The following is a 23,569-nucleotide window of genomic DNA, read 5'->3' as shown; positions in this document are numbered from 1 at the left end:
AGGATCACACAGGGTACGTCTACACTGCAAAAAAAAAGGCGTGGCCTTAACTCAGGTTAAAACAGCAGTGAAGACGTGGGTGTTTAACGTGGGTTAGCAGCTCAGGACTCCCCTATGGGCTTTAACATGAGCGGCTGACCTGAGTTAAAAGCCAAGTCGCTCTGTCTTCACTGCTTTTTTTAACTCAAGTTAGCTAACCCGTGTTAAGGACACGCCTTTTTTACACGGCAGACACACCTAGTATGAGCGACTTTGAGTATGGGCGACCGGCTGCATAAGAGGCAATGGTGGTGCCATCTAACTGTGGGTAAGTCGATGCAGGCCCATTGCTCTGTGGATGCGGTCACTTGGGGCTGGCCTGCCCAGTATTGTGTCTCTAGCTTGCTCCACCGTTAATTCATTTTTGCATGAGAATGCTCATAGTTAGATGTTCCAAATCCATGCTGGAAGCAGCATTGGCTAGCGGCAGTGCAGTGCAGTGGTTACAGCACGGGGCTGGGATACTGGAGATGGAGACAATAGTCCCAGCTCTGTCATGGGCCACTGCTCAAGTTGCTTGGCCTCCCTGTGCTGCGGTTATCCCAGTGGTGAGGCAGGTATAATGATGCTAACTCACTTTTGTAAGGAGCTTGGCAACTGTTGGGTGAAAAGTGCCGTATAGCAGCAAATAAACTAAGTCTGTTGCTCCCAGTATCTCATTTCGGTGTCTGCATAGCCCCCATCTTTGCTTTCAGTGCTACTGTCTATTCCAGAGCAGGAGGCCAGGAACCAGGACTTCTGAGTTCTTGTCTCAACTCAACGCACTGTGTGACCTTGGGACAGTCACTTGGCCACCTGTTGCCCCATCTGTAGTGTGAGGATAACACCGCCCAGGTTGGATGATGTTTGTCAAGGGCTTTAGGACACTCAGCTTAACGATGCTGTAGAAGGGAAAATTTTAAGGCACCAACGTCACTCAGGATGGTACAATATAATGTGACCCACTGGTCGCTGTGTATTATGGGCTCCCCCTCTGTGCCTAATCCACAGAGGCCATGAGTTACAGCCCCAGCTACAGAGCCTTGTGGTGATTCGGGTGTTTAGCTCCAGAAGTCCCTGCTGGTGGTTGCCATAGTAACCTGGGAGACAGTTGGGTGTGAGGAGATGGCTGCCCCGTGTGAACATCTAGGGAGTTTTACAGACAGACCCTGCTAGCCTAGAACGTGGCCCAGGGAGCCTCCCTGACATGTTTCCTATTTGTCACTCTGTACCAGGGGCGGCTCCAGGCACCAGCGCAGCAAGCGCGTGCCTGGGGCGGCAAGCCGCGGGGGGCGGCCTGACGGTCGCTGTGAGGGTGGCAGGCAGGCGGCTTTCAGCGGCATGCCTGCGGGAGGTCTGCCGGTCCCGCGGCTTCGGCGGCGGGGATGGCGCGGCACCGGCAGACCTCCCGCAGGCATGCCGCCGAATCCGCGTGGCCAGCGGACTGCCTGCAGGCGCGCCGCCGAAAGCCGCCTGCCTGCCGTGCTTGGGGCGGCAAAAAACATCGAGTCGCCCCTGCTCTGTACACACAGGGAGCTCCATCCCCTTCTCCCTTCCCTTCTGAGCCGGTCTGCCTGCTTTAAAAGCTCCGCCCTGAGCTGTGATCCTGATTTCACCGTGAGGCCGGCAAACTCCTCTCGCCCCTGACGTCAGCACCCACCTCTAGTCCTGGGCATCCCTAGGGAACAGGCCTTCAGCCGCGATGGACTCTCCCTTCCCAGCCCCTCCCTGCCAGTGTGCATGTGAGACAATAAGTGTTGCACGCCCGGTTCAGTGGGTGTAAAATCTCGCTTTTCCTGCATCTTAAGCCTTGTTGGCTCGTTGGAGCAGCAAGTCCTCGTTTTGGGAGGTGGGTAAGAGGCCAATGCCCTGGAAGGCTCATGAAGCTACTCAAGAGGGCGATGGCTGCACACACCCCTCACCCCCCATTGCTCCAGCCTTGCCATGCGACCTGTGTGAAGGGGAAGCAGCCCCTTTCCACTCCCCCCTCCCTTCTCTCATTTCAATCAAGTTTCTCCTCGCCAGGCAGTAATGAATTTGCCGTCCCCGCTATCTGCTCTTCTCGCTGCCTGGCAAACGCCAATTAACGAGCTTAATCAATGATTAACAAGAGCGGGTTCTTGCGGCCTCGGGGGAAGGGGTGTGTGGGCGGGGGGATTAATGGGGGATGGTGGCAGAGCAGGCCCGGGCGGTGTGTTCCTCACAAGAGCGCCACTTGGAATTTACTCCCCCGCAAGCCAAAAGGTCGGGGTGGGAGGGGCAGGCAGGTCTCTGGACTCTTGTTTAACCCTCCACATAGAGGGGCGTGGGGACGGCTCTGGGCTGGAGAGGAGGTGATGGGGGTGCTTATTATGATTAACTAGTGAGACTGTGGTAGCCCCCGTTGCGGTGGGGGCCCCATTATGCTGGGCATTGGGATGCCCAGTGAAGGCTGGCGCTGCGCCAGCTTATCGGAAAAGCTGCAGTGTGATTGGCCTTCCTTTGGGTTGAGTTCTGCTTAGGCACAGCCCCCCAGCTCTCGAGATCCCTGTATCCTGGGCTGCCACTGCCGGAAATCCTTGGCACAGAGGTGCCAGGGCAGGGGCATGAGGATCACTGTCCACGTGCTAGTCTAGTGTCACACGCGGTGATCCACGCTAGCTGCAAACTCTGCCCTGCTGAGAACGTGGTGTCCCTCCATTCATCACGGCTCTGGGTGGGGCACAGCACAGGCTCCTCCCTCCCACCTCTCCCCATCCAGTAGCCCCCCTCACTCATGCCACAGATGCACCTGTTCCTAATCTCCCCTTGTTGGACTCACTCTGTGCCCCCAAGCAGGCCTGGCGCAGGAATTTGGAGTGAGGGTTGGGGGGTGGAAGGTGGCACACTGAGTCATGGGCCTTGTGCGGGGGTAGGAGGCACTTGGATTTCCTAAGGCTTTCCCTTCCCATATGATCTAATAATAACACTTGGCATCCCTGCCACTATTTCAGTCCGTTCTACAAATGGGGAAATTGAGGCACGGAGCGAGACCGGGACCCCAAGTGGCACTGTTTCTGCCTCTTGAGTTACCGGTGGGAGACGTCTCCAGAGTCCCCGTGCAGTACCTGATCCATTGGCTCACACAACCTCTCTCGTTACTGTCCCCTGAGAATCTGCTCAGAGCATGAGGCTGAACTCACCTGTGCCTGAGCCATGCTAGTGCTTGCCCCTGTTGCTAGCCCTGCAGCTGCACCATTGCTGGAAATCTGGCACCATAGCATCTAGTACAGACAAAGCCTCAATTCCCTTTAAAAGGGATCTGATTAAATATGTTAAAACTAAGCTCCCTCTGGAGGCAAACACCCTGGCAGCCAGCTCTGGCGCTGATTTCATGTTGTGTTCTGCTTTCACAGTGGTCCCCAGGCTCCTTCAGGACCTGTCTGTGGCAGGGAGGCTGGGTTAGCGCTTTCCTAGTGAGCTGTGGTGCAGCCCTGTCCTTGCTCGGAAGCTGTCAGTGTGGGTTCTGGGGTCAGGGTGGTCTGAAATGACACAGGATCCCGCTCATCAGACCGAGGCTGTCATTTTCCTAGGGAGACTAAAGGATCTGGAGGCCCCCAACTCAATAGGAATTTGGTGCCCAACTCTCGGCTCCTTCAAAAAGCGTCAAGGATTCCATCCAAGGGGTTTGTCTGCTTGTCTCCCAGACGCCCCGTGCGAATGGCCACAGCTGGGCTCAGGAGTTGACTTACCTTGTTAGAAAGGGTTGATGGCGGGTGGTTTGCACCCTAGCGGTGGCTTTTTTTCTGGCTGGCCACAGCCCCAGTGAGACGTCAGCTGGTTGATTCCCAAACCCAGCAAGGCCCAACTCAGGCCCTGCGTGGCTGTCCCTGAGGTCGGTGGGAGGCTGTTGAGCAGCACATGAGGGCAGGACCTCCCCTGAAGAACAGAAAACCCAGGGGAGTCGAATAAAATTTGTTGAAATCTAGGGGCCCAGTTCAGCCCCCGGTTACATCTGCCCAGCCCCTGTGAGTTCAGTTGCAGGAGTGTAACTGGCTGCAGGATCCAGCCCTAATCCTCCAGATTTATGGTGTCAATGGATTCATAATAACGAATGACACTCGCCTTCCATGTGGGGATCTCAAAGCACCTGACAAATACATAATGAATGAACTCTCACGCTGCCCCGGGAGGTAGACAGCTGTTATTTTCCCCATTGTATTGATGGCGAAACTGAGATCCGGCGTGCGACTCAGCCAGAAAGCCCATCCTCTGAGCTGTGTGCGCACAAAGGACCGTTAATACCAAGAAATAGGTTTACAGCAGAACCGTGAATCACTCAAGAACAGCTGAATGGGTTTGGCTCAGAATTTCCAGATCACTTCACCTTTGGGGCTGAGCCCAGAGGTGGAAACCGTCAGCCTAAAAGCAAGCTGCCGAGGTGGGAGTGAGTACTAGTGGGAGCCCCAAGGGTGTTTCCCAGTTCCCAGAGAGCGGCTGTTTGTTGGGAGGAAGATTGGTCTTGGGGTAAAGGCACGGCTCTGGGACTCAGGAGAAAGAGGTTCAGCGGGGGTCCCGGGCCCGTTTTAGTTAGGGGTATATAGTAAAAGTCATGGACCGGTCACAGGCTGTGATTTTTTTGGTTACTGCCCGTGACCAGTCCATGACTTTTACTAAAAATACCCGTGACTAAAACGCAGCCTTAACCGTGAATAATACTTGTCTATCAAGATTGTAAGCTCTTTGGGGCACCTTTCACTCTGTGTTTGTACAGGGCCTAGCACAATGGAGCTCTGATCTCATTGGAGGGCTTTAGGTGCTACTGAGGTATAAATGCATCTCTCCTTGTGTGCATATCCATGGAGCTGTGCAAGCACATGCCTGTTCCCAGAGGCGGATATATTTGGACACATTCACACCCTTTGCGTAAGATCATAGATAACAATGTGATCTTATATAACACGCGTGCTTTTTTAGCGCTAATGCTGTTTGCGGGGAGACACGTTTGCACACGAAATGCCTGGTGTTGGGGAAAATGAAGGTGAAACTGAATTCTGCAGAGAGTGCAGCCCTGGATGAAATAATTACCCCAGTTGTCAGCCCTTCAGCATACATACAACTGCTGCAGCCGGGCTACCGTGGCTGCGGGAGGAACCCGCTGTCATTCACTCTCCGACAATCCATCATTTCATTAATGCTCCCCTTGCCCTTCCCTTTCCTGCAGGCGTCGCCTGTCTCCTGCCAGGGTGCTGGGCTTCCATTTCTAAGGGGACTGTCACCTTGATTACAGCACTTGTCTCTGCTTTTGTTTGCTGCAAGGGATAAATATTGATTCATTTCAGGCTGGTAAATATCCCTGCCACTTGTGATTGCTGCTGAGGGATTGCCCGAGAGCCCATTTTTACATTGCCAGTGAGATTTTTTGGGGGTGGGGTGGGGGAGGTGTTTCCCTTTAAATCACAGTACCCTCTCCTTCCACTGGCCCCCACCTCCTACTCATCCACCCCTCACTGGTGCTGCGGGGGGGGGGGGGGGGTATATTGCAATCTGCAATCCCCTCTCACCTCTCTGCAGTACCCGTGGTTACACACAGGCACAGCTGGCCTCTCTCTGCATATGGGCCTGCCCTGCAGAGAGCAGCTGCTGGGAGCCCCTTCCGCAGCCTCGAGGAGAGCAGAGCGGAGCGAGTGGTGACCCCGCTGATTGCCAGAAGGCTTGATGTGACTGCAGCATCTATCAGTGCCCTGGGACAGGCTGCCGGGACCGTACCAGAGCCCTGGTAAACAAGGGGTTAAGTAGGCATTTGCCTTCGCTCTTCCGTTGCTTTAGTGCCCCTGGCAGGATGTATAAGAACAGCTGGGTGTGCGGGGACCCTGGAGAGGCCCTGGCTTTGTGTGTGAGCTTGGGGGAATTGCTTCATCTCTGTGGGCCTTGGTTCCCCATCTGGTAAAGGGGGATAATGCTCGTTCCTTTTGTCAGCTCCGTTGGCAGGCTCTTTGGGGTAGGGGCTGTATCTTCTTGTGCTCATGTCCGGTGCCTCGCCTGGCCCCACAGAGCCCTGGTCTGGGATGGGGCTCTAATGCTGCTGCCGTAGAAATAATGATAGTGGGTGAGCAGGGTTCTGCCCCGCGGTGTGGGGTCAGCCCCAGGGGTGTGGGGGGTGTGTGTTGCTTTTTGATTCTTTGCTTTCTCCTCTGCCCCTCGTAAGACTTTGCTGATCACTGCTGAATCTTATTTCTGCTGGGTCATTCCCCCCAGGTTACACACCCCTCTCTTGTCATGCGGCCCCTCTGAGCCCAGCCCCAGTCCTGCCTTTGTGGACACCCCTGTAAACCCATAGCTTTCAGCCAGAGCTGGCCCCATGGCATTGCTGCTGGGATATTGAGCCGGGAGGGAGGGAAATCTCAAAGGGGATGTGTCCACTGTAATTAAACACCCACCGCTGGCCTGTGTCCACGGGCTAGGGCTGGGGGCTGTAAGAGTGCGGTGTAGATCTTTGGGCCTGGGCTGGAGCCGTGGCTCTGAGACTCTCCCCCCACCCCCTCCTCACTTGAATTTCACAGCCCAAGTTCACCAGCTCTGTTGCTGGTGGTTGAGGACCCAAGGGATATGTCTGTACTGCAGTTAAAAACCCGTGGCTGGCCTATGCCGCTGACTTGGGCTAAGGGGCTGTTTAATTGCTGTGTAGACATTTGGGGACCCTCCCAGAGTCCCACCTCACAGGGTCCCAGAGCGTGAGCCCGCAGTTAAACAGCCTCTTAGCCCGAGCCCCGCGAGCCAGAGTCAGCTGCCACTGGCCAGCCGTGGGTTTTTACTTGCGGTGTAGACAGACCCAAAGGGAGTGGTAGGAAGGCAGCATTACCAGCTTCCGAGGGTTTTAATACTCCGCAGGATAAGCCCTTGGGGGGGGGGGGGCGGTGGAATGGTGAGTCTAGGAAAGACTTGCTTTGAACGTGGAGGAAGCACTGTCCAATTTGGACCAAGGGACTGGACGTTAGTTCCATTCCTGTGTCATTGTGACCTTGGGGACCTCTCTGGGCCTCCATTTCTCCACCTGTGCCATGGGGATAGCCTTTGCCCAGTGGGGGCATGAAAGTCTCTAGCCGACCTATTTCCTTGTGCGGTCCCCTCACACCAGTGCAAAGTGGGTGTTGAACCCCACAGTTCTGGGTCAGCAGTGCCTGTCACTGGTGTAAATGACTACACCCGGTGCAGGGTAACGGAGAACCGTGGCCCAAAGTTTGCAAGTGCTTTGAGATCCTCTCAGAGATGCTGGATTAATGCCAATTCTGGTGAGAGTTCCCGACAGCAGTAAAACTAGATGATACAAGCCCCTGAGGGGAACGAGGGACTGGATGGAGGCCAGCTCGGAGATGGCCCCCTCGCCCTCTCCGTCTGGTTCACCAGGGTGGTAGTTACGGATGCAGAGTGACCTGGGATTTCTCCCCGGCAGGCTGGGGCAGCATCTCTGCTCCGGGACACTCTCGAGATTTGCTCTTGCCCTGCAGTTGAGGTTCAGAGCTAGGATTCATGTTGTGACCGTGGCTGTGGCTGTGCCACTTGTGACGGGAAGGGAGGCTGGGGGAAGCGGCTGGAAGGGTTGAGTGCTCTCTGTCAGATGGAGAGAGGTGTCGCTGTGCCCGTGGGCTAGGAAGAGAGATGGAAAGGGAGCAGGGAGCCATGATTTTTCCTGTATAATTTCTGCTGCTTTCTGTGCAGAGCAATAATAATCCTCGGGCAGTGGCCGGGTTCCACCCTAACCTCCCCACGCCGTGACGCTAGCTGTGTTTGTCCTGCACCTGCTCCGGCACACAGATCCCTTTTCGTCCTCCACCTGGCTTCCACACAGCCCCCTGCATTCCCTGTCTTACCTGTGCTGCATCCGGGCACAGGCAGTAACTTCTCTCTAGTTACACCCCAAGAGAACTGTCGACACTCAACAGCAACTAAACTCTGCAGGGGGGACCCTGGCTCTGCTTGACCCTGGCGAGGCTCGGATGCAGACCTACTGCTTCTGTCCGCCCTACCTGGTAGGCTCACACTCTGGGTCGGGGACGCTAGCTCTGCTCTTTGTTTCTGGACTGAGCTTGGCAGCGATGTTGATTTCAGGGCCCCGATTGAGTCACATGCTCAATGGGCTCCTGTGAGTTGGGCAGGAGGGGGTGAGAGTCCAGGGCTTCCCATGCACAGGATGCAGCCTGCAGAGCAGAAGAAACAGCTTAGTGGCTGACAGCTGCTAACAACCCTGCCTGGGGCAAGGCTGGCGAAGAATAAAGGGGACTGCGTGCAAAACCCTCGGTGCTACAACAAGCACATGTAGCGCTGGCTTTGGGAAGCTGTGCAGAGCTGTGAAGCCGGAGCGTCCCAGTGGCCCTGCGGGAGCAGAGACGGAGCATTCGACCCGCAGGCTGCACTGCAGACAGAGCGTATGACTCATGAGCTGGAGCTGGGGCCAGTCATCGCTTTGGAACCCAATCCCCGAAGCCGGAGTCCTTGTTCCCCTTAGCTGGGACATCCTTAACCGACACTTCACTTCAGCTCTTCCTGGAAGCAGAGCTGATGGGATGTGATGGGACCAGCCCCAGCTGGCGAGATCCGGTAAATTGCAGGCACTCTGCAGGCTTTATCAGAAATGACTGAGGCTGCTGCTCAGAGGGAAATGCAGTCCGGATTTTTTTTTTTTTTAAGTTTCCAGAAATCCAGATATTATATTTGCCTTCTACTTCCTGTGACCCCCTCCCCCGCCACACCAGCTGGCGAGAGATCTAGTCTGCGATTCTTTAAACACTTCTGTGAATCTGTTGCTCATGGAAGGTGCTGGATGAAAAGCCCTGGAAGCCAAACCCCTTTGTTTATCTCCAGAGCCTCCTCAGTGATGCTCTGCTGACATCCCTCCTCCTTGGAGGGACCAGTTCTATCTGGCTCCACAGCCCTCTGCCACTGGCCTCTCGGCTTCTTCTGTCCATTAGTGGGGTTTTGTGCTGTGGACACTTGTCCGCTGTAGCCTCCCCGTTTGACACAAGCTACTAAAGGACCATCAGATGGCTCCCAATCTGGGTTGGATTCAAACCACTAACCTACAGGTGAAAACGTCTATGTCCTATTGCCCAGGTCTGAGTCATCCTTTCCCTGCTGCCCTGGTGTTATTTTGAGAAGAGTAAGAGAAAACAAAGACACAGAAGCCACTAGACTGCCTGCTGTATTATAGATATAGGACGACGTCTTCAGAGCATAGCATGGGGCTTCGGCTCAGTGATGCCTATAGGGCTAATAATGAAGCATAATCTTACATTTACTCAGTGCTTTTCCTCCCAACGGTTCCCAGGGTGCTCTGCACACTTAACAAGCTGATACGCTGGCACTTTATAGGGATCGCGACATCCACTCCTAGAATGCGCATCCCTGGGGGCTGCACAAGACAGCTGTTTTACAGTGCACAGCAACAGTGCTCAGGTTGAGAGAGAGGAATGTGTGTGCACAGTGGTACTAGTGAGAGAGAAAACAAGAACTTCATTAGATTGGACCAGGGCTTAATTTGTAATGGAAAAGGTGCTGGGGCTCAAGCAGTTTTTTTACATTCATAACTGATGCAGCAAGTCCAGAGGTGCCGGGGCTAGGAACTGCCCAGCCCAGAGGTGCCGGGGCTCTGAACTGCCAGGCCCAGAGGTGCCGGGGCTAGGAACTGCCAAACCCAGAGGTGCTGGGCTCTGAACTGCCAAGCCCAGAGGTGCCGGGCTAGGAACTGCCAAACCCAGAGGTGTCGGGGCTAGAAACTGCCAAGCCCAGAGGTGCCGGGGCTAGGAACTGCCAGGCCCAGAGGTGCCGGGGCTCTGAACTGCCAGGCCCAGAGGTGCTGGGGCTAGGAACTGCCAAGCCCAGAGGCGCCGGGGTTAGGAACTGCCAAGCCCAGAGGTGCTGGGGCTAGAAACTGCCAGGCCCAGAGGTGCCGGGGCTCAGCCCTGGCAAGCCCTGGCACAAATTAAGGATTGGGTTGGACACACTGATCTGGAACCTTTGGGTCAGACCCTTAGCTAGTGTCCAGTGGCACCACGCCATTGAAGCCAGTTTAAACCAGCAGAGGATCTGGCTGGCAGTTGTGTACAATGTCACATGAGCAAGAACTCTGACAGTAGTAGGTAAGAAATTTCAGGGCAGGTTTAATTCCTGCTTTAACTTCATAGTCTTTGTTACAGCAGGGATGAATTTGAGCCATTGACCAGACATGAAGCAGTACCAGGAAAGCTAAAACCAGAGTCACTCTGGATTTCCACTGGTGTAACTCCATAGCCTTCAGTGGAGACACTCTGGATTCACATGGGTGTAACTGAGGCAGAGTCTGTCTATTGGTTAACAAGAATAGAGCTGGGGAGAGAGACCAAGGAAGTCTAAATAGAACTAGGGAAGGGTAGTTTCCTTTTAGGTGGCCTAATACCTTTACTAGTCTTCCCACCCTGAATGAAAGCCTGTAGCCTTGGCACTTGTACTGCCCCCAGTGCTATACAGAACATGTGGGACCACGTGGAGCTGGGCTCAGGAGGGAGGCTTCAGATCCTGGTTAATGTTAGGCCAGATCAGGGCTCTGGCGCGGGTATGAGGCCCCTAGAGTCTGCTGAGTGGTTGACATGAGCTGAGGTCCTGCCCCTGAAATGGAACTCGTGTTAGATCAGCAGATCCCAGGAGACATCCGCCATCTTGAGCTGCATTCGCTGAAGAAATGGGGTCCCTTGCACGTTGCGATCCAATCCCCCATAGTGGCTGATTCAGATCTGTGGGTTCTAATACGGATGGGAGGATTTGGGTCTTATTCTCTGGTCTGAGTCCATCCGTTGTCCCTAGCCGCTCAGGGTCAGCTCCCCGGCTGGGGTAAATCAGTGGAGCTATGGCCGTTTACACCTCAGCTGAGGATCTGCTGATCATTGATTTTTGGGGAGGGAGGGGAAAATAAGCACAGCAACAAATGCCGGCTAAGCTTACAGGAACTGCATGCCGCTGAAAACTGCCAGGACATAGAATCAGGTTGGAATGTGCTGAGTAATGGCAGATCGGCATGGGGAGTGAGTGAAAGAAGAGAACCTGGGGTTCCAGGGGCTTGGTGGGTGATAGTTGTCTCCATTTCCCCCAAGGGCATAGCAGACCTTTACGGTGCTTCCCCCTGCCCCAATCCTCCCCCCCACTCCCGGAGTATCTTTCCAGCATTGTCAGCCACATCCTGGGGCTGAGAGCCGATATCTTCTCAGAGGTTTACAGGTTTGCTAGCTGCAGCTGCTGCTGCGGCAGGGTCATTTATTAGCATCACTTATCAGCGTGAGTCAGAGTAGCACAAAATTGACCAGGTTCTGGGGGCTGGCAAAAGGCAGCTCAGATACATTAATCTGTATCAGAATCTGTAATTGCAGGTACATTCAATCACTTACAGGCTGTGGCCATATAAATCTTAGCAGAGAGTTTATCCTGCAGCAGGGAAACAGGTGCAGGTGCTGCAGGAGTTTCCTTCTCAGAGCTCGATCTGTGAGGGGAGAAGGAGGTGGGAGGGTTAATGGCATCTTGCTCTAGGGAAGCGCTCGGCAGAAGCTGGGTTTACAAGACGCTCCTGGCGTTATCTTGTCCTTACTGCCCTGGCTAGCACCAGCTGCTTGAGGGCAGAAGTGGGAATGATGAGACAACCCGAAAGCAAGCTGACTGGGGAAATTAAGGTCGACAAGGAGCTGAAGTCAATGCCTGCCTGCTTTAACCCCCTCCAGGTTAGCCAGTGATTGGCTTAACAGTCATCTCCTCTTCTGTAATTAGAGACTCAGGCCCAAAATGTGATGTGTCACCTGGCGGGGGGATGCAGTCGGTGCTTTCTGCCAAGGGGGAAGGACTTGCTGGTTAGGGGAAGGCTTGTTATAGGAGAGAGTGTTAAACGACGACGAGATTAACAAGGAACGCAATGTGCGTTTCCCTTTACTGAAAGCAGTTCTTCTGCACTGTGTGTGCCCTCTCACTCTGGGTGTACACGGGATCAGGTGGTCCAGCCCTCTGCTGTATTGCCCAGAGGGCCATTGGTCACCTTTTCATTGTGCTCAGAATTAGGAGCCGGGGCCTGCCCACCCACACAGCTGGTGCGTGGTAATATAGCAGTGTGGAAGTGAGGGAGCACCTCTGCTCTGATGTATGTCCCCAAGAGGTTCTGTGTCACCTCCATTCCCAATTGCCCCAAAAGCGGGGAGCAGAGAAGCATTGAAAGGAGACCAGGTCACCTGCTCACCCATCTACCTACCTACCTCTCTAGCGCCTATTTCACAAATTACATGTAGAGGTGGGTTGGTGGGCCACTAATAGACTGCAGGCTCATGCCTGTAAGTCACCGGTTCAGCTCTAGCTCAGGTAGGTGCTTTCTGAAAGCTGTTACCCTCTGGTGGCTGTTAGGTGGGTGCTTGAAATGGCAGGGGATAGCCTTGGGTGGTGGGTGGTTACAGGATTGGGAGTCAGGGGATCTGGGTGGTGTTCCCAGCTCTGCGAGGGAGCCCCTCTGTGATTTTAAGCAAGCTACTTAATCTTCCTCTTCTTTAATTTCCCTATATCTGGAAAATCATGGAAGTGTAGAACTGGAAGGCTCATGGGGCTAATAATTCTTTCCCCACCTTTGTACAGCGTGTTTGGAGGTACCGATGAAAACCATTATGTGGAAGTGCATTTATTATTGTGGAGATCTTCTTTTGAAGTGGGAGAGAAAATATCAAGGTGACAATTAGAATAACACAATGCAAAGGTTCAATATCTTGCAACTGTGCCAGAAGCACTGTGTGTCCCTGGGATTCCCAGCTCTCCTCCCTCTGCGTGATAGACAGCATTTCTTTCTGTCCCGGGTGGCTCACCAGAGACCGGCCCATGAAACTGTTACTGGTCTCTCCATCAAGCTGTGCCTTGTTTGGCATTGCTCCAGGCTGCATATTAACAAATCCTGCCTCTGGAGACCACTGTCAATTTCAGGCCAGGCAGTCAAGGCGCTGTCACTACAAACCTTCAGGAAAAGGTTTGATCACTACTAGAGAATCATCCTGCAAAATGCCGGGGGTCAAACAGCCTGCCCCAAGCCACCTGTTGTGGTGTTACAGTGGGATTCTAAAGGATTCATTGGCCAGGAGGCTGGGTCACAAACCAAGCTGGGCATGGGCTGTCAGGAGTTTGCACAATTTGGGCTAATGTCTGAAGATGCTGAGGAAATAGGAAAATGGAAGAGGTTATTCTGGCTGCTGCGGCGTCCTTTCCTAACTGTGCAGATGCATCTGGCCAATGCCGCTGTTCTCGGCTGTACACGCTGGGCTTCTCTGATGGCTGCTCCTGTTAATCTTAAGTACAATAAAAGAAAGGGGCTGGGCAGGGGAGCTGGGCTATGAATCTGTTTTGCTAGCGCTCTGTGAGGGCAAGTGGCGCAAAGCAGCACTTTTCATAGTGGCAGAAGTCAGAGCCAGGATCCTCCCCCGGCCTGCACACCCTGCTCCTCCCTCGTCAAGAGTATGCACCATCCGCCATGCACGTCCTCACCCTCACACGTGCGTACACAAGCTTGCACGCACACGTTAGGGGGCTCTGTTTCGTAGTGTGACGGAGACTGCGACGCATCCCAGGATCTGCTTCACGTTTGGGGCAGTTTCTCATCTGCAAGCCTCCCGGAGAGAGGGACAGTCCCCATGAAGCCGGAGGGGAGGCTGTCGTCTTCTGATTTATTGTGTACGTGAGGGGCAAGGGAGAGGACGCGCGTGTCCTTGCGGTTGCAGCAGAGGACGAGGAGCCAGCAGTCCTGCGTTCAGTCCCCGGCTCTGCCGCTGCTGGGCTGGGTCACTGCAGGAGAGTCCCTCTGCTGTGCTGAGGATTTCATCTGTAAAATGGGGATGATGCTTCCCCCTGTGTTGTGTAAGGTTCAGTTCATTCATGCTGAAGGTGCAGTGGAAATTCTCTGTGTTCTAACGCCGCCAGTGCTGTGTCGGTAAACACGCAGGGGGTGTAGCAAGGCACGCACGTGCCAACAGAATGCACCAGCCAGCCACAGAAATGCTCCCGGGGCCGGACGCAGGGGCAGACGTCATCTGCTCTGCAGTTGTGTTCAGGCAGCCAACAGCCTCCCCTCGCACCTTCCTTACAGGCGGCGAGCGGGGTGCGGGGCTTGCTTTCACCCGACAAAGGCGAAGCAGCCTCCAGTTTCTTGCCGTACCTGAATTTGTAGGCACGTGTGCTGTGCCTCTGCCGTTCCCTGTGCGATGCGGGGACTCAGCGGCATGGCAGGGTCCTGAACTTCATGACTGGCTGGCTCAAGACCAGTGGGTTCACTGGGATTAATGGAGTCGCCCCCAGGGGCAATGGTCTTGCGGCTCATTGAGTTTAACCCATTCACTTCCCCACTGTTACAATGTATGAAGGATTCAGCCTCAGGGTCTGCGGAGCTCTGGTTGGAATTGGAAGGTCTCCTAGGGTATGTCTACACTGCAGTGGAAGCTGGGGCTCAGACTCAGGCTTGAGCCCACCCCACCCCCTTCTGTCTACACAGGAATCTCTCGAACTCAGACCTGGGGTCCTAGTTCGCTGCAGATATGGAGGGTTCAAACCCAAGTCAAGGACCTAGAGTACAAGCCAACTGTTTTGCAGTGTAGATGCAGCCCTCCCCCCCCGACTCAGGTCCTGGGAGTCCGTCAAAAGTATCCCACAATCCATGGGCCAACTTCCTTTATCCTGTCTGTTCTACTGCTTTCTGAGAAAGAGCTGGGTTCGGGGGTGAAGCCGAGTGGAAACGAAGCTCTTTTGCAGTAGGCGAGCATAGGCAGCGACATCTCTCAGTGCTGCTCAGAGGGAGAGGTTTAAGATTATACACCCAGATTTGCGCTGTCTCCAGTTGCTCAGATAAACTGCAGGGAGGAGCTGTCTCTTCTGGCCATGCCCTGTAACTTACCAGGCCTGGGCTCACATTTCTGACTCTGTCACTGATTTCTCTTAAGGCTTTGTCTACACACAAAAGTTGCAATTGACTTAGTTAAAGTGGTGCAGCTTTTGTGTGTGTGGACCTTGTATCGGTTTTAAACTGGTTTTATCAGTTGAGCTTGTTTCTGTAAATTTACTGGCACAAGGCTGGTTAAATGACACAAGCCAGGTGGAAATAGTGTCCACACACCCAGTTGCTCCAGTTTAACTGAAACAGTATAAAATCACCCCATTAGTTAAACTGGTGCAAGTCAGTGCGTAGACCAGGCCTGGAACTCTCCCTACTTCCTCATGGAGGGGTCTTAACCACAGGGGGTGAAATCCTCTGTTGTATTCCATATAGGTTCTTCTCCTGCCCTCATCACTGTTGTATTTTCCAGATGTGGATTAAGTGCCTAACATCTGTCACTTCTGGCTTGCTCGCTCTCATCCTCACCCCAGGGGGAGACTTGTATGTGCAGTGGAGTGTTTTGTTTTGGTAGGGTTTTGTTTTTAAACGTCCATGCTGCCCTGTGTGTGCTGGAGAAGTTGGGTAGAGGGGCATCTGGCAGTTGGCATGGATGGTGTGGAGGTGGTTGTGATGGTCCTTTTTCCCGGTGGGAATTTGTTCCCCAATTGCAAACGGGCCCTCAAGCTCTGTCTCCTGCACTGATGAGAGTTTTCCCGCTGGCCGCAGTTGAGTCAGGATTTCATCCTTAACCACGCAGAGCTGCAACCCAGCTCCCTCCTGCAAAGTGTGTTAACGTAATCAGTACTCCTGGGTTCTGTCCTCTGCTTTGCCGCTGACTCACTGGGTGACCTCAGGCGGCATTGCAGGGAAGCGCATTAGGCTCCCTTTCCTGGGTGTGGTGACTAGAGATCCAGCGCTTTTTCGTGGTGCTCAGCACTGGGGACTGGAACCTGTGTTCCCCGGAGCCCTGACTCGCCGTGACAGATGCTTCGTGGTATAGTTACTAGGGCTTCCCTGCCTGTGCTTTTGGGCAAGGGCGACTTGCTGCGTTTCCTTTCATCTTTGCCTAGCGTTGAAGGGGGCATGGGAGGCGAATGGGGAGCAGTGCAGACAGTGCTCCGGGAGCCTGCTCTTGTCTGAGAAAGCTTCCTAGGAGCAAAGAGAGATGGGGGGAGCAGGGAGCCCTTAGCAATACACAGAAGGCCGAATGTTGTTCAGTGCTCAGACCTAGCTCCATGGGAGTGGGAGAGCTCCGGGCTCACCCCCTAGAGCAGTGGTTCTCAATGAGGGGTATGTGTACCCCTGGGGGTACGCAGAGGTCTTCCAGGGGGCACATCAATTCTTCTAGATATTTGCCAGGTTTTACAACAGGCAACATAAAAAGCACTAGCGAAGTCAGTACAAACTCAAATTTCCTACAGACAATGACTTGCTTATGCTGCTCTATATACGCTGAAATGTACTCACAATGTTTATATTCCAACTGATTTATTTGATCATTATATGGTAACAATGAGAAAGTCAGCAAGGTTTCAGTAGTAGTGTGGCGGTGACACTTCTGTATTTTTAGGTCTGATTTTGTAAGCAAGTAGGTTTTAAGTGATGTGAAAGTTGTGGGTACGCCAGACATATCAGACTCCTGAAAGGGGTACAGTTGTCTGGAAGGGTGAGAGCCACTGCCCTAGAGCACAGCTCCCATTGGTCTGTGTGTCACCAGACTCGCCTTCCTTCAGAACATGCTCCCACGAAAGCGCTGTTCTTTAGAAGGAACGATTTCAAAGCCAGTCCAGGCTGCGCGGGCCCCTCCACTGGGATCACAGAGGGATGGGGTTTTGAAGGAGGCCAGTGAGGAAAGGCCACTCCTCTCCTTCAGCCTGTTAAACCTCCCTCTCCCCTCTCAAGAGCCCAGAGGAAACCTTCAAGTCCACAGGTTCCTAAAGGTTAATTAGCTGCTTAAAAGAGGCGGCACATTCCTCCCTTTGGTTTGCAGCCTGCTGTTACACGCTGTCCCCAGCCTAGGGTCCGGCACACGGTACCTCTGCGTATGTATGCAGCACCTACGCAGGATGCCTCACTTGCAGCAGAGAGACTGCGCTGCAGGGGACAAGGCAGAATGGGCTGGCTCAACAGTATTCCACTCCAGGTCAGAATTTCAGCCCCCCTGCCTAATAGGAGAATGTCAGTGACTAGATCCGGAGCTGTGTGCAATCTGGAGTGAGTCCTGGAGCTCATTTACCCCGGATGGCCAGGAATTTGTTTACACCAGGTGCGATCTGGAGCAAGTCCACTAACTTCCAGTGGTATTCCTCCAGGTTTTTGTCCTTGTAACTGAGATCAGAATGTGGCCCAAGCAAACACAGAGGTAGAAGAAGCCGCAAGCCATAACCTATCACCCTTTTCGGTTAGAAAAGCTCTTAGGGAGAAGCTTTCTCTGGGTCTCCCAGTGTGTTTTGTATTGTCCATCTACATAACGTATGGGTCCCCAGTGCAGGGACCATGTCTGTACTTACCATATAATAGCAGGGCACACTCTGGTTTCTAGTAGAGTTGATGTTGTAGGCCGAGATTTTTCAAAGCCGTCCCTAGAGGATTTAGAGGCTCCATTCCTACAGAACCTAGGAGATTTAGATGCACAACTCCCACTAGGTAAGCATTGACAGTGTCACCACCCGAAGCACCCGATCTGTCAGCATCATGCACTCACGAGAGCCTCTCCCGCCGGCTGTGCTCAGCGGGTTTTGGGAGGCTGCTGCATGCATCCGAGAGTGAGAGCCGTGCCCCAGATGAGCAGGGATTCCGCTCCATCACTTCCTCCCTGCCCACCCAACTGGAGTGTGTCTTTAGCAGCATTTTTCCCTTACTAAAAAAAGCACAAGTTTCTTAATTGTTTCCTGCTGGAGTTGAAACACTGATGCCGAGACTGAAATAGAACCTCAGAGGAAATGCAATTGGAGAGAGAGGCTAGAGAGCAATTAGTATGGGTAGTCTGAGCTGACCCCCTACCCCCATCCCCATCCTGTGCTCTGCTCCCTGGCCCACACCTCCCTGGCCCCATTACAGAATGCCCCTTTTGTTGGGGTTATTTTATTATTTATTCCTACCTCATCCTCTGAATATAATCCCAGCCCCTCTTAGGAGGAAGAGGGGAGATGTCATTAGTGGCTGTGAACCACTCAGGGAGGGCAGTAAGGGAGGCCGTATAAGTAGCTGGATAGATGGAGAAAATGGCTCATATTCCCCTCTCAATAGGCTGCTGAAGGTACTTGTTTGCGATGGATGTACTGGGGGAGCGTCTTTCCTGTTGAGTTAACCCCGCACTGCCGCATTTGAAGCATTAAACGCCTTTAACCTCTTTCCTGCCAATAAATGACAGTGGTGCCTTCCTGCTGCTTTTCAGACCTGTCCTTTCAGATGAGTCCCAGTTGGGGTTGCACTGGGGATGCATGCTTCTCCGTGAGAGGATCAGGCCAACGTTTTCAAACTAGGGTTCCTAAATCCACATGAAGGCATCTAAACAAGCGATCTGAGCTCCTGCGGTGCTGAGCGCCCGCCGCGCCCGCCGGCACCACCAAAGGAAATGATAGAGGTGTCTGAAACTGCAACTGGGGCACAGGGCCCCTGCAGCATTAAATCTAATGGGCATTGGGCGCGTGGGGTGCTTCGCTGGGGTATATGACAGGGCTGACTTTGGCTTACTTGTTACCTCCACACATCAAAGGTTGGAAGCTCTTCTTAGCCCAACAGCTCCACTCATCCCACCCTTACAGCTAGATCCAAGGGGCAGAGGTTGTCTACACAGGGAAATTGTCCAGCATATATATTCTGGAATAGTTCGCTGTGTGTCCGGAATAGCGTCCACATAGGGGAGTTATTCCAGAATAGCGATGCAGGTCAATTTCTCCCATGTAGACGAGGCCTCTCCCTCTGACTGATGTGTCATTTTTGGCTTCATTAAGCCCAGGCCTCTCTGTCCTCTACAATGCTTGTTTCTTGACCATCCTGCTAGACAGTGCTGCTGAAATCAGCGCTGATATCCCTCCTGCTGTGTTACTGAAGCAGAGCTCCCACCCCTCAGCCCAGGTGCCAATATTCCCTCCCCAGCGTCTGCATTTGAATTTCCCAAGTGGCTGCCAGACTTCCAAGTCTAGAGAACCTTCTTCAGTGAAAACATACATTGTTCTTCTCCCGCTGTCTCTGAGCCCTGTGCTCTGGGAGCCTCCATTCCGGCCCATGCCCCTCAACTGGCTCACAGTGCATCTGATCCCTGAAGATGCGTGGGGTGAAATCCTGACGCCATTGAAGTCAGTAGGAGTTTTACCATTAACTTCAGTCGGGTCTGGATGTCACCCAGTGATTAGCACCTGTGTGTGACCACTGCCTAGCCTGGGTGAGAGCGCCACACTGCGAAGCCGATGCTGGAGTTGCTGCAGTCCACACTGGTGCTGCGCGCTCGTGTGGCGTGCTAGGACTTCTGGGGCATAGCGTATGGTGCTTGGTGCTGCTCTAAGCTGAACTCTTTTGCAGCGTATTCTGGGAGAACTTGTCTGTTCACCTGCGGGAAAGTGGTCTTCACCCAGCAGCTTAGTAACCTGGTTCCAGCTTGGCATGCTCTCCCAGCTGGCAGCCCGCTGAGAGGACAATCTCCTGGATGCCAGATTTCTGTTTCTGTAGCAGCACAGCAGGATTGGGATTTAAAGGCCTCACCGGTGTATAAGGACTGGTAGGTGACTTCCCATGCAGAAGCAGGGAGTCGGTAAATGGCAAGGAAGTATGGGCCGGGGGAATTGTGGGAAAGCATAGGCGGAGGAGCGGCGTCCAAGTTGCTTACCCTGCGTCCACACTGCTGAGCGGGGACGTTAGCAGCTCGAATGTTGGCAGCACCGGGCGTTAGCCTGTCTCGCTGACAGGCCCGCTAGGCCAGGTGTGAAGCACCACCATGCTTGAGCAAAAGGTTTGTGGGTGTGGCTGGGATTTGGGTTCGGAACAACGCTCGAGTGAGAACCCGAGTTAAGGCTGCAGTGAAGACAAGCACGTCGATTGTAAGCCTTGTGGGGCAGGGCCCATCTTTTCACTGGGTGCGTGTTCAGCGACTAGCGGCACGGAGCTCTAATCCTGAATTGGGCTTCTGTGCACCAAAGCAAAGTCACCGAGCCAAATCCTCAGCCAGCGCAAATCAGCGTCACTCTTCTGAAGCCAGTGGAGCTGTGTGATTTATACCAGAGGGGGGTCTGGCCCACTTCTCCTTTGGCAGCTGGTAACAGGGGCTTCTGGAACCCCCTCGCCAACAGCATCCGGCTGGAGCCATGTCTTGTATGTGCTGTCTCCATCGCCCCGATGTTGTGTTTACGCCAGCCCTTACCTTCTCCAGCCTGTGCTTCTTGCCAAGCACATTATAAATCTTTCTGATGGAAAATTGCTTTCTTTTATTGGGTGTCTCGCCATTCAAGGTAATTGGCATCTGTTCATGCATCTTGGAGTTTCTATTTTTATCAGCTGCTCACATATCCACATGTAGCCACTCTGCCTCATTATCCTAGTCAGTTTCAGACCTAGTGCTTTTGTTGTTGTTGTTATTAGTATGTAGAGGGGAGATGTGGAGGCAATGAGGAACAAGGCTATTCCCTCTTCAGCCAGCCTCCTGGCACCAGGCTTCCTGCTGGTGCCTTGGACTAGCCACAATCCCTTGGCTCCCTGCATCACCAGCAGAAGAGAGGGTGAGCGTGCAAACAGGTCCTGGCACCAGTAATGTGCCTCAGCCACCTGGTACATGACGTTGCTTACCTGAGTAACTGGGTCCTTCCCCTAAAGACATGAATTTATGTAACTCTAGATCTGTTACGAGAAAACCAAAGAATATTGTCCCAGGCTTAGTACGCAGGGAAACGTTCCTTCTTCTCCTTGGCAAAATGCAGAATCACACGGGTTGGATCCTCTCCGCTCCTGAGAGCGGGGCTGTGGGGAGAGCTCAGAGTGCACTGTCATGGCTCTGGCCTGATCATCCTGGGCCTAGATGCCTTGTATCTGCGTATTCAGTTTAACGCAGGGGTTCTCAACCTTTTTCTTTCCGAGGCCCCCCCAACATGCTATAAATCTCCACGGCCCACCTGTGCCACAACAGCTGGTTTAAAACCAGAGCCGGCATTAGGAGGTAGCAAGCAGGGCAATTGCCTGGGGCCCCCCGCGAAGCTAAGTTCAGCTTCAGCCTCAGATGGTGGGGATCAGGGCCCTGGACGTCAGCCCCATGTGGTGGGGCTTTGGCTTTCTGCCCTGGGCCCCAGCAAGTCTAACACTGGCCCTGCTTGGCAGACCCCCTGAAACCTGTTCACACCCCCCCCCCCCCGGGCCCCTGGTTGAGAACCACTGGTTTAATGGATGCTTGCAGGAGATAGGGGATGGTGAAAGAAGAGAGAATATCAAAAGGTGAAATGCAGCTTATTCCTGCTAAACAGACCTTGGTGTGCATGACTGTGTTTTCCAGGTTTGGGATAGAAACTTATGGGCACCTCTGAGATTTAGAGAGCTGTCTCCCGGGCCATCAATAATAGCTCCAAACAGCTTAGATCCTACTCCATCTATGATGCCAACTCTCGCCACTTTATTTCTAATGTTACTGGGTGTTTTTTCTTAAACCCCCAGCTCCTGGTGTCACGTGATTGTGAGTCTCAGCTTCCACTTAAAAAAATGTTTCTAGCCAATCTCATGATTTCTGTGGAGCTGGTCTCGGGACTCTTGAGCCCTAAGGGCGGGCAATACAGCTGCACCTGCAGTCAAAACTTCATGTGTCTATGTAAAGCCTGAGCTGGTGTGGGGTCTATGTGCCTGGGAATCACCCTTTTGGTGAACTTCCACTTTCTGGCTGTCTTGTTTAGGGGGAAATTGAATAATATATTTTTTTCTTCCTGTTAGTTTTATCAAGTGGCCAAACCCTGGGTGTTGTTTTTTTTAAGAGTTAATATCAGCTAAACTTAATTTTCTCTCCAGGTTTCTGTGTTTAAATGGCCTAACTTAGCAAATCTACAGGAAATAAGGAGAACTTTGTCAATATCATTAAATTACGCATGCCCAGGATGTGTTCATAATGAAGTTTTCCTGCAGCTGCTTTGCAGGAAATCTCTGTGCTAACGTGAGGTACTGGGGAAGTAAATAGGCCCCCCCATTGGAATGAATTTAGCGTGTGTAACGTTTCATGTTGCAGAGAGATGCCCTATTTATCCACCGAACGGGTACAGCGTAGACAGCAGCAGCATAAACGTCCCTCAGGCAGCTTTGCCATTGTGTCTCAGTGCTAGGACTGACTGGGTAGTTCAGCCTTTCAGTCTCTTTCATTCATTGCTGGCAAGGATGCTGGCTGAGCGCGACCGTTAACTCATGAAGGCACTGAATAGCCACGCAGAGGTTCTGACGTCAGCCGGGCTTGAACTGGTGACAAGGGAAAGTTCTTGTCATGGAGAGGGGCTCGACCAGGCCTTCTTGACCACTCCCCAGATTGTTGCCAGGGAATCCAGGTGCTGGATCCTGCGTGCTGTAAGTCTCCACAGTCAGAATAGGCACAATGCCTGGGCGCCACCCCCCCTCGAGACCATAGCCCATGTGGCCACTGCCCAGGCCCCGGGTCCTCAGGTTCCCCCGTAGCTTAAACCCACCCTCTCCCTGAACTCCAGCCAGTGGTGTGAGCCTGTTTGGTTACAGTTTACCACATACAGACTTTGCACAGGGCTAGAACCCAGCATTGCTCTGTCTTTAATAGCACGAGAAACACACAGATCTGTACACAAATAATCAACCCTACACCTATTTCTCTGCCTCAATTTCCTCACCCCTCCAGTGCCTTCTTTGGATAGGGGTGAGGGTCATCCATCCAGGTCTTTCTGTTCTATGTCTTGGGTTCTGAGACATGGAATCTTCTTGTCTTTGCTGACCTGGGCCAATCCGTCCTTTCCCCTCTCCTGCCTGAAATTCCTGTGTGTCTTTGTGAGTCTTCCCCCGACCCACCTAGTCTCTTTGGGTTTTAAAGGCTGGCATTGACACCTTGGTGTTTGTCTTCTACTTGGTGACTTTCCACTCTCCAAACCCGGGGCCCTTGTTGAGGAAAGACGGAGAAAACTATTCCCAACTCAGGCACCCTCCTTAGCATAGCTATTGTTTGGTGAGAGTACAGTCATTAAGGTTGACAACTCTTCATTGTCCCTGGTCTGGGGAAGATGTGATGCAGACCTTGCCAGCCCTTGTGGGTTCCACGTTTACGCAGAAGCATTCAGCCATACAGCAGGTTTTATAGTAACAATTTCATAATGTCAACCAGCATTCATGACTTTTACAGACCGATCCTCCAAATCATCACAGCTCCAGTCCTCAGAGCTATCCCGCGCCTGGGAAATGTGGCCTGGGAGTCGTTTCCGATTGGAATTTGAAGGTTGATGCTAAAAACCCCATTAATGTTTTATATAAATTGCAGCAAGGGCAGGTGTTGTCTTGTTCCGAGAGCATACAGAGCCTGGCATGATGACCCTTGATCCCTGACTGGGGCCTCTGGGTGTTGCCGCAATACAAAATAATGTTGTTCTTTAGTCCAAGGAGCTCAAAGCGCTTTACAAGCATTTGTGCATTAGCCCTCACGCAGGGTACGTCTACGCTACCCGCCGGATCGGCGGGTAGTGATCGAGCTATCGGGAATCGATTTATCGTACG

The 23,569-nt window shown here is 53.1% G+C and overlaps 1 protein-coding gene across 2 annotated transcripts in view; it reads left to right on the top strand.

The window, feature by feature from the left end:
• The window catches only part of NCS1 (neuronal calcium sensor 1), an 88,704-nt gene that overhangs the window by 19,028 nt on the left and 46,107 nt on the right, over window positions 1–23,569 (top strand). The window contains exon 1 of one of the 2 annotated variants that reach the window (XM_065418776.1): window positions 3,524–3,662. The exons of the other annotated variant lie outside the window; for it this stretch is intronic. Within the exon in view, the coding sequence (XP_065274848.1) occupies window positions 3,524–3,662 (139 nt within the window). Of the gene's footprint in view, window positions 1–3,523; window positions 3,663–23,569 lie in introns of those variants that run through there. 2 annotated transcript variants of the gene reach the window in all.

This window comes from Emys orbicularis, chromosome 18, assembly GCF_028017835.1.
Source record: "Emys orbicularis isolate rEmyOrb1 chromosome 18, rEmyOrb1.hap1, whole genome shotgun sequence".
NCBI lineage: Eukaryota > Metazoa > Chordata > Testudines > Emydidae > Emys > Emys orbicularis.
The sequence above is the reverse complement of the archived record's forward strand: the minus strand, read 5'-3'. Positions and strand labels throughout refer to the sequence as shown.